At 47.1% G+C, this 10,065-nt stretch overlaps 1 protein-coding gene across 2 annotated transcripts; it reads right to left on the reverse strand.

Moving 5' to 3' along the window:
* Positions 1-76: 76 nt before the first annotated feature.
* On the reverse strand, positions 77-9,016 carry neurl1b (neuralized E3 ubiquitin protein ligase 1B). 2 transcript variants are annotated; one of them, XM_060062817.1, is made up of 6 exons: positions 8,744-9,016; positions 5,876-6,120; positions 5,169-5,502; positions 2,726-3,547; positions 1,910-2,053; positions 77-1,458 (listed from the first exon to the last, which is right to left on the reverse strand). In XM_060062817.1, the coding sequence occupies exons 1-6, from the start codon at positions 8,772-8,774 to the stop codon at positions 1,211-1,213; spliced, it is 1,824 nt and encodes a 607-aa protein (XP_059918800.1). In that variant the 5' UTR covers positions 8,775-9,016; the 3' UTR covers positions 77-1,210. The 2 variants fall into 2 exon arrangements, with proteins under 2 accessions (XP_059918800.1, XP_059918801.1); XM_060062818.1 differs by having other exon boundaries at positions 1,928-2,053; positions 8,744-9,014.
* Between the last annotated feature and the right edge of the window lie 1,049 nt (positions 9,017-10,065).

Consider the following 10,065-nt stretch of genomic DNA (forward strand, 5'->3'; position numbering starts at 1 on the left):
ATTCTTTTTGTGTGCTTTCCTTTCTGAAACCCATTGATGCATCACAATAATATGAACATCTATATTACAAATAATCAATATTCTAATTTTGTATTTATTCAATTTAAGTTGTAGAAATAAAAATGGCGACATCAAGCCTATAGTTCCCAGTTAAGATGAACCCGTTCATCTTCAAACCCATGTTTTTTTATCCACACAGAAAAAAAAGTTAGTTTTAATCAGTAGAGAACATCTAAAACTCTTAATGTACTCTATAATCCCAACCTTGTGTCATGCCAGAAATACATAGTCTTTCAGTGACTTTATGACTTTATGTATGACAGTCTTTCAGTGCATGAAAAAAGATTTCTTGGAGGGTCTTCAGAGTTATTATCCTCAAACAATACATCACAAGACATTTAAGGCACCAAAAGAGTAAAAACACTTCTCAGATCTGGATTAAAGAATTAATATATATTCAATATTAATATAGGCATTTTGAATTTCTTTTGAATTTTCAAAATGTTTATCTTACTTACCAAACAAAAATTAATTAAATTCCTGCTTTCTTCCCATTCCCAATACATTTACTCACCACACAACACATTTTGTGTGTCACCAATGGACCATTTAAAATATATAGCTTGCTGTAGCTATAGATTTTCTTTAAAGTAATACGTCTGCAAATGGACAAATGTCTAAGGCACTTTAAGTCAAACACTATATGTGGTACTATATGCATATACACTATACATACACTATAGCTGTATTCATGTGCTGTAACATCTATTAACAAAAAATAAACTAAAAGGAACAAACTGGGTGAAAAATAACTTGAGAACTAAATATTCATTGAAGGCCATCTCCTTTTCAGCCTACGCACAGAAAGAAAATAGAAAATAAGCACAGCAGGAGAGATCAGGTCCAAGGCTGGGCATAGTGGGTAGCCTTCTTTGCTAAAGTTAGCCTCAACAATGTTCTGGCTCACAATAGAAGCAACACGCTTGCCTTTATGGATCAAAACACAGACCAGTCGCTTCAATTGTTGCAATGTTGAAATCATTGATTTCAAAACTAAAGGCACAATCGTGGCATGTTGTGGATCTCTTCAAGTTTGTACTTTTTAAATCCTCAAAGCCTGAGAAACAAACAGGAGACAGGGAAGCTTGCAGCATCAAGGCATCCACCATCCCACCATGGGGTAAAAATAAGTTCAAGTTGTATTGCATAATCAGGGCCGATACGTCTTGATGACATCTTTGATGGGCCTGCGGCAGATTGGGCAGCAGGCGTTCATCTGTCTCTTGAGCTTCAGCCCGCACTCGTGGCACAGACACATGTGTCCACAGGTGTAGATGACCGTGTCCACGTCCTGGTCGAAGCACACCGTGCACTCCCCGCTCTTCCCCGGCAGCGGCAGCTCTGGAGCGGAGAGGCTGGGAGACACCGGGGGGCTTAGAGGGGAGCTGGGGGCCGTGACTGTGGAGGGAGAGCAGCGAGAGGGAGGTGACAGATGAAGAGGAGGAGGAGAAATGGGAGGATGAGGAGGAGGAGACAAGAGGTGGAGATAGAGGAGATATATAAGGAAACGTTTATACGTTTTTGTAAGCTAACCAGTTACCACTTCGATTTCTGTGGTTTCTAATCCATAACTTGAATGGATAAAATCCAGGGCCGGGTGTATCCTATAATGCCGTTCATTATACCCCATCTTAAAAAACTGTAGCAAGCCCTATAGTGTACCCAATGGTTAGTCACTAACGGCTGTGGCGGACATTCTCCTCCCGAGTATTGACCATTTATTCTCAAACAGTCAGTTTAAACCGTTTATCAAGAGCTACATCACACAATGCTGATACAGGCGTTCTGAGACAGAAAAAGGGAAGCATGGTGATCTAATTTGCTCAACCGGACACACAGTGTTGCGCACCGGGTTTCAGCCACGCACCCAGTGAGGACTCGGAGGCAGACGAGGATCTGTTGACACTGAAAGCCAGGTCTGAATCACTGTCATCTGGGCCGCTGCTCGGAGAGCCACTGGGAGACACGGAGAGAGGGGAAGACTGGAGAGTCCCTGCGGCAAGGGGAAGAAATGGAGAAGAACGTTGGAGAGGGTTAAGTCTGGATAATAAACAAAGAGAAGAATAGACTTCTCTTGTTCAGTTTGTCAGTAAAAGGGGCACATTTAAACATTGAAAGTATACGTTTTGTAAGATCCTCCTTTCTTCCTAATCATTTTTTTTGCTTCTGGCATGTCATGTAAGAATACCATGAGTCATATTTGTGCCTTCACATATTTGGGGCAGGGGGGTGGGGGGGATTTATACATCACATCGTGTTGACACGAATCAATCACATGATGTTAGGCCATAAGAGACAGACTATTCCGGGGATGATTGGGTTTGGAAAAAGAGGGCAAAGTCCAAAACAACACAAGGACCTCAACTGACCAGAAAGCGGTCTGTTAATACTAATAGGCCTATTGGGGGGGGGGGGGTAGACACGGAAGAATGTGACTTTTGTGCTTATTTTAATCAGTCAAGGTCGTACTGTACTCTACTGGTCACAAGACCACCCCAAAAAACACAACCTAAATAAACAAATCCTATCCATTCACAATAACAAGATAATAATAAAAAAAGACAACCAGAATCCAAAACAAATTGGACCGACCACAAAAGCGGTCAGAACTTCCCTAAACCCCCCGTCCCCCGTCCGGACCCTCCCCAACCCCGGGACCGCTTACCCAGTATACGCAGCCGGTTGATGGCGCCGTGCAGGGTGAAGAACGCCCAGAGCACCTGCGACGCGTCGACGCAGAGCAGACGGCCGCGCCGCGCCCCGTTCACCCCGTGGTGCACCTCCCCGTCGGCGCGCAGCGTGAAGCTGAGCACGTCCCCGGAGCAGGGCACGGGCACGCCGCGGTGCACCGCCCAGTACTCCTTGCGCTCCAGCAGCAGCTGGGGGTCGGCGGGCAGCTCGCCGGCGTGGAGGCCCGCCGGGTCGCAGGACGTCAGGCCGAACAGCAGCGCCCCGAAGTAGGGCAGGCCCAGGTGGCCCACCTCCACGTACACCGTCTCGTCCACGTGCAGCGGCCGGTCGCCGAACACCAGCGTGCGGCTGCTGTCCAGGAAGTGGATGCAGGCGGCCGAGCGGTCGGCCGACAGGACGACGTCGGAGCCGCGCACCAGGTGGAAGTGCAGGCCGTTGTCCAGCGCCAAGGGGAGGCCCGGTTTGGCCGGGCGGGGGCCGCCGGGGGCGGCGGAGGAGGAGGCGGCGGCGGAGCTGGCGGAGAGCGGGCTGGAGGTGGAGGAGGAGGAGGTGGAGGAGGAGGAGGAGGTTGTGACGGTGGTGGAGGTGGAGGAGCTGGAGGTGGAGGAGGAGCCGCAGGGGGTGAGCTGGCTGTAGCCGCTGAGCTGCAAGGTCGCGATCTTGGCGGCGGCCGCCTGGTTGTGCTCCAGCTGGTTGTTGTTGTAGTTGGCCGAGTCGTGGCTGCTCTGGGGCAGGTAGGCGCTGAGGCGCGCCGCCGACAGACAGCTGGACGCCACACTCTCTGCAAACGTGCTCTCTGCGAAGGACAGCGCCACAGTGTTACAGGTTGCCTAAATGTCAGGCTTTTATGATGCAGTAACATCATTAGAGTTTAGCCCACAACATTTATTCTTCGAGTCTATTGTGGGAATCCTGCCCTTTTTTTTGATGTGGAACAATTCTTTGCTTACATTTTGGTTCCCACATCATTCATCGTTTAAAAATTCAGCCCTCAAACACTTAAGAGCTGTTGACTCTTACGACTATGTGTGTATTTTTTCGGCAACAAGACGGCGTGTTCAAACAGAAATGTAATTGTTTCAAAATGTCATAATTTCCTTTATAGATTATGAGTTTATTTTTCTCTAAACATAAAATCAGTGTGAGTAGCTCATTGCTGGCACTCTTTCTACTCTCTCATGGGAAGGGATGTTCTCGCACACTGGCCCCCTAACCAAAGCCCCTGGGATCAGCCTTCCTGACCAAACATGGCCATGGGATCTATCAGACTGAAGATAAACAAACCAAGAGAGCGACAGGGTGGCGGTTGGAGTGGTTGGGGCGGCCCGGGCAGGGAGAGGGGGAGGAGGGACTACAGCATAGTGAGGGAAGGAGGGGGCGAGGGAGGGAGAGAGGGAGGGAGAGAGGGAGGGAGAGAGGGAGGGAGAAAGTGGCCGCGGGAAAACATTAAGTTGACATATTTAAGAACATTCCAGCGCAGAGAGGTTAGTTGTTGAAGTGTTGAAGGTTTACAACGGTGGTCTGGTTTCTGGTTATCTGCAGGGCTACTTTTCCTAGAGAGTGGGGTCTGTTAGAACTCCAGTCACAGAAAACTCTCTCTCTCTCTCTCTCTCTCTCTCTCTCTCTCTCTCTCTCTCTCTCTCTCTCTCTCTCTCTCTCTCTCTCTCTCTCTCTCTCTCTCTCTCTCTCTCTCTCTCCCTCCCTCCCCCTCTGTCTGTCTGTCTGTCTGTCTGTCTGTCTGTCTGTCTGTCTGTCTGTCTGTCTGTCTGTCTGTCTGTCTGTCTGTCTGTCTGTCTCTCTCTCTCTCTCTCTCTCTCTCTCTCTCTCTCTCTCTCTCTCTCTCTCTCTCTCTCTCTCTCTCTCTCTCTCTCTCTCTCTCTCTCTCTCTCTCCCCCTCCCTCCCTCCCCCTCTGTCTGTCTGTCTGTCTGTCTGTCTGTCTGTCTGTCTGTCTGTCTGTCTGTCTGTCTGTCTGTCTGTCTGTCTGTCTCTCTCTCTCTCTCTCTCTCTCTCTCTCTCTCTCTCTCTCTCTCTCTCTCTCTCTCTCTCTGATCTATTTCCACTCTATTCCTGTGGGCCTCTCTGGCTAAGCAGCCCTCTGAGGGACCGTCAGCCAGCAGCTTAATTTAGACGTGAATATGTTGACACTGTAACTGTTCCTAAACCCAATGGTTTGACACAGCCATGACTGGCATGTATTTACATCTAGGCCAGCACTGTTGCTATTTCCAACTCCGGTCGCAAGAAAAATGACAGGACGTGCTTTTCTTTCGTAAGAAAACCCATCAAAAAATTGGCCAACCCAAATATCAGCTAATGACTGACTGTTTCTTTATCGTATTCACTTTTTGAAGACACAAACAATATTTCACCGGTTGGGCCGGGTCGGTCGAAGTCAACGAACACCATCACCACTCACCGAGTAACGTGACCTCCTGCGTGATCCCGTAGATGTCGACGATGGCCCACAGCGGGCAGCCGATACTCAGCCCGCAGTGGAAGAGGATGGGCTCCCCTTCGTTGATGCTGTAGAACACCCTGCCGTGGCGGTCGGCCCAGAAGGAGAGGACGTTGTCCTTCTGGGCCAGCCTCTCAGGCAGGGCCTTGGCCCAGTACCCGTGCCGCGTCACCAGGTCGGGGCATGCGTACTTGGGGATTTCCGCCGAGGACAGCTCGCTGGGGTCCAGGCTGGTGAAGCCGAAGCGCAGAGCGCCACTCCAGCCCGTGTGCACGCCGCTGAGACGCAGTCGCACCTGCGTGAGACACGCCGAACACACATCAGACCTTTTTCTGCTTCCTTGAAAGGTGACATATTATACCACAAGGTGTGGGTGTGATTAGCTCTTACAAGCAGTTTTGAAAATCTGCCTCTTCAGACATCACAAGATGGCGGGTCCACCTCGATGTGTGCTGGATAGATCAGTCTACCCAGGGGACTGTAGCAAACGTTGCTCTTCTATCCGTCATACATCTTGGTGGACACGCCCACTTGTGATATCAGAAGAAGCCGATTTTCACGGCTTGTAATGGTTAATCACACTCACACCTGGTGGAATAATATGTCACCTTTAAGTGCACTTTGGTTACAACCATAGGGGTGAATCCTTAACCGCCACCCGCACTGACCTTCTCGTACAGACGCACGGGTCTGTGGCTGAAGGTGATGCCATTACAGAAGCTGTTTTTGCGGGTGGCGCGCCGTAGCTGCCCGTCCAGACGGACGTTCTTGCCCTTGGCGTGGGGGTGGAAGCGCGGCGATTCGAGGCTGAGGCTGGCAGGAGGAGCAGGGGTCCGTCTCTCCACACTCGATCCGCTGTTGGGAAGGATGTAGTATTGCCTCTTGGCCACTGGGCGGTGATGTAGGGTCGCATCTGTAGGGGCACAGAGAGAGAAAAATGGAAAACAACGACAGTTATCGGCTTATTGTACTTACACAATGTTTAAACATTATGTTTGAACAGGATTATCACACTAACAGGGGTGGATGAAGCACAGAGCCTGCGTAGACACAGTGGTTTAGAGAACAGAGCTGTTGGTTCTAAAAATATGTTTTTCAGTGCCCACAGACTCGTCAACTATACTGCTTGGATTGACAGAGAGCTGTTCGACAGAATGTAAAACCACATCTTCGAACAAACCGATGTCCTGCCATGACCCATACCACTTCTGAGACCTTTGCCTGTATAAAAATAAATAAAATGTAAACAGTGTCCCTGAAATGTATACACACACTCTATCCCATCGTATCTCCGGAATTAGTAACACATGAAGAGTGGCACGCTAAACATATATGTTCCAGTATGCTTGTTAAACAACATCCGACCTATTATTATTTAGTATTTTGAGAGGATATGCCTTCTACTATATAAAGGATCCTTGGCCCTGGATCCTCGCTCTGAACACAATCTGAATGGCCTCTTTCATTGCTCAACAGTCATTAAATGGACCAAACAGACAATGGCCTGTTTTTAGTTTAATGTCATATTTAAATGGTCCATATATCGCTTGAAAAAAGATTATGCAAGATTAGATTCATATTAATGAACACTGTATTCCGTTCTTTGGTCTGCTTGCATGTTTCAGATAGTGGTCCTCTCCACATATTGAATGGTTTGGGTTTCACTCTTTAGTGCCGACTGAATGGGCCCCCCCCCCCCCCCGAGGCCAAACGTTCATCCTGTCACGCAGTGATTACATTTCTGTTTATGACTCTCTGCATGCGGCCAATATGTCAGTGAAATGTACCACAGTACATTTCCCAAATTAGACATTATCTCTGATTATATTCTAAACTATGACCCAGCAGTAAAAACATCTGCAACATCTCAAACGATCCGCTCTTGCCTTCCCCCCTTCCCCACCAAGAAACACATCCACTGAGTGGTGAGAGCGACGGTTGTACGTATACATAACGCACAGTGGGAGTGGAAAGTACAGGCTATACGTCTCAGTCCAAACTACCTTACTGACAGAGAGACGGGTGTGAGTGGGTGTGTGTGTGGGAGGGGGTGTAAAGTAATAAAAGCATCAAATACAGAGCGGTGACTGAATATAGACGACCCAGCTGCCCTTATTAGATGAAACAATAGGTCATTGACCATGGAAAAAAATAGCTTCTCAGGCACAGTCAATGTCAAGTGTTGGACCAATGCCGCCGCCTTCCATCAGGTTTATTTTGCTTTTGTTTGGCCATCATGGGATCAGTGGAGTAGTGGACGATTCTGGCATTAGTTAGGTGGAATGGGGGAACCCTGTATTCTGATTTATCATGAGGGCTCTAGGCCCAGGAGAGTGAAACAGGGTCACTTTGTGAGTTAAAAATTAAACAGTTGATTTTGCTAGGGGTGTTTAGGGTGACCCAATGGTTTACTTTCAATGTCTACAAGTATAATCTGCTACTATTATAAACAAGTTGTATTGCTTGTATGAAAAGGCAGATTAGTAAACACAATCACAACATGCAGTAGGTGTTGCTTCAGGAACAAAATGAATGTAGCAAAGATATAACTTTGGAATTGGCTTTGATATTGAATGTATTGTCGATCATTTTTTAATGTCCCTCATTGTAGTATTACACATAGCCTCAGAGTCATACTTAAGTAGCACTCCATCAAGCACTTTCCATACCTGGCGATTGCTTGTTATAGGATGGTCCGAAAGAGTGATGACAGGCAGAGAGAGGACAACAAAAGACAAAGGAGAGAGGATTGGATTGGGCAGCTGGTGAACACTGTGTAAGTGGAAGCACACGTGATCAAATGATTATGGAATTAATATTGTGGTTTATTTGCCTAATTCTGCCAATTGCTTATAATTAAAAGAACCGGGTTCTCCACAACTCTGCTTCACAACAGTATGCATAAATAATAGCCTACTAGTCCACACCTATTTGCTGGCCAGGAGCAGTGACCCGACTACTAATCCGAATCTATCCGTGTAGGGCGATCTGTGAGCGAAACAGTCAATTCAGCTGATGTACATTGAACATTTATTTAAAAACACAACAATCCAACAAACACAATAAAGGGAAGCCATGCAAAGATCAAATTATATAGCTATACAACCATTGTTTTGCGTTGGAAACAAACATTACTTTTGCGGGCGATACCGTTTATAAAGAAAGCAATTGTGCCTCCTCTAACGCTCAACAAGGATAATGCATTAGTCCTGATGAGAAAAACCAATGCATGAACCGTGAACCCTAATGGGCAGGACTATGGTTATTATATGAAATCCCCACTCAAGCGTATATTTTGCGGGAATAACGCGCGGAGCGTCTCCCTCGCCAAGTTGAAGCGCCGAGCGCGCCTCTCTTCAGCGTCTCCAAGACGTTTGACAGTAGCGAGCACGCCGAAGCACAAGTCGCGACATGAGGACCAGCCATGCTTCCAACATGTTGCAAAAATAAAAACTATAACAATCGTTGGGCTACATCATATAGCTCACAAAAAAAACATTAGCATCTTACATTATACGGTGTTCGACATGTCTTACCTACAAATGGCTTAGGTGTCGTATTCCCCATTATATCCACCAATTCCTCGCACCGGTTGGCAAGTTAATTTGGAATTCAACGCTCTGTCCATCTATGTATGTATCCCCTTTACACACGGCGGGATGAAAATGTAGGCTAGTACCCTTTCAACCTGAGTACCAATCCCTTTCGTTTGCGCTGGGTCTTCGCTCTGAAGCATGTAGACACACTCCTCTTATCTTAACCCCATGTCGCTGCGACTACCAGGCAGATCTAAGGGCTCTCAGAGCGATTTGCTAACTAGCTCACAGCTGCAGCCCCCCCCCCCCCCCCCCTCCTTCTACAGTAGTAGGCCTACACATTTCTCCTCTGTACACGACTTCTGAGATATAACTCTTAAATGTAAATGGAAGAGAGAGCTCTTCCATTTACGATCCAATGTTAGCTACTAATAATTTAATCATGTTCTGCTGCTCTAAAGCATTGCTTAACAGAACTTTCACCCTTCATCAGCATCAGCATCATCGTTCCTTGACTGTTTAGGATATGAACTATTATTACAGCTCTAACACGCCCAATTCCATATTCAACACTGTGTTCACCAGGGATGTTTTCAAACAAAGCGTTGGAAGCATTCACATGAAGGTGAGCATGTATACATGCAACATGCTGTTAAAGCTGATACCTCTCATTGTTAAAAAACATGACCTCTCTGCCATGAGAAGTCGTTGGGAAGACTTGAAGCCTAAACATTCAAGCCATGGTTTCAGTCGAGCTCAGTTCTGTGGGAAACTCACACACACATCACAAGCTACAGGGTTTTCAGTCCAATACTGTAAAGACATTCTTGCTTTATCATCACAAGCCACCAAAAGATAACTGAGGACGCTGCATTTATGAGCACTGTCGGACGCTCATTCGAGGAAAGCCCCGCATTTTTCCACCGTGTCCTCTGCCCTCTCACAGCCTTGGATGCTGGACTAGCCTCAAGCTGTTTCCTGCCTTGTGGACCACACGGGTCTCTGAGGGGCCATGGACTGCAGGACTATCTGGGCAAGGTCCTGGAGAGCAGCGGTGATGATGGGGTCAGGGTGGGGAAGGTTCTGAACCTGGTGAATCCTGCAGCGACTGGCTCTTTGTCTCTGGGTACAGCCTTTGAAAAGAAAGGAACCCATGATTAAAGCTTTGCAGGTTACAGGTTATTGAGCAAATTTAATTCAGTTTCGGAGAAGAATTTATTTGTTTTTATAATTTGAGAGGTTGTTATGAAAATGTGAAAAAACATAGCATATGGTAAAACACACAAGGAAAACACTTGACAGGTACACAGCAATGTTTTTTA

Source organism: Gadus macrocephalus, chromosome 10 (genome assembly GCF_031168955.1).
Source record: "Gadus macrocephalus chromosome 10, ASM3116895v1".
Taxonomy (NCBI): domain Eukaryota; kingdom Metazoa; phylum Chordata; class Actinopteri; order Gadiformes; family Gadidae; genus Gadus; species Gadus macrocephalus.

Bases quoted from the DNA above. Each gene is read 5' to 3' on its own strand.
- neurl1b (XM_060062817.1), bottom strand. From the start codon at position 8,774: ATGGGGAATACGACACCTAAGCCATTTGTAG. The intron at 5,503-5,875 runs GTCAGTGCGGGT...TGTCTCACGCAG, and splicing joins CCGTGCGTCTGTACGAGAAG to GTGCGACTGCGTCTCAGCGG. The intron at 3,548-5,168 runs GTGAGTGGTGAT...TGTCCTTCGCAG, and splicing joins GCAGGAGGTCACGTTACTCG to AGAGCACGTTTGCAGAGAGT.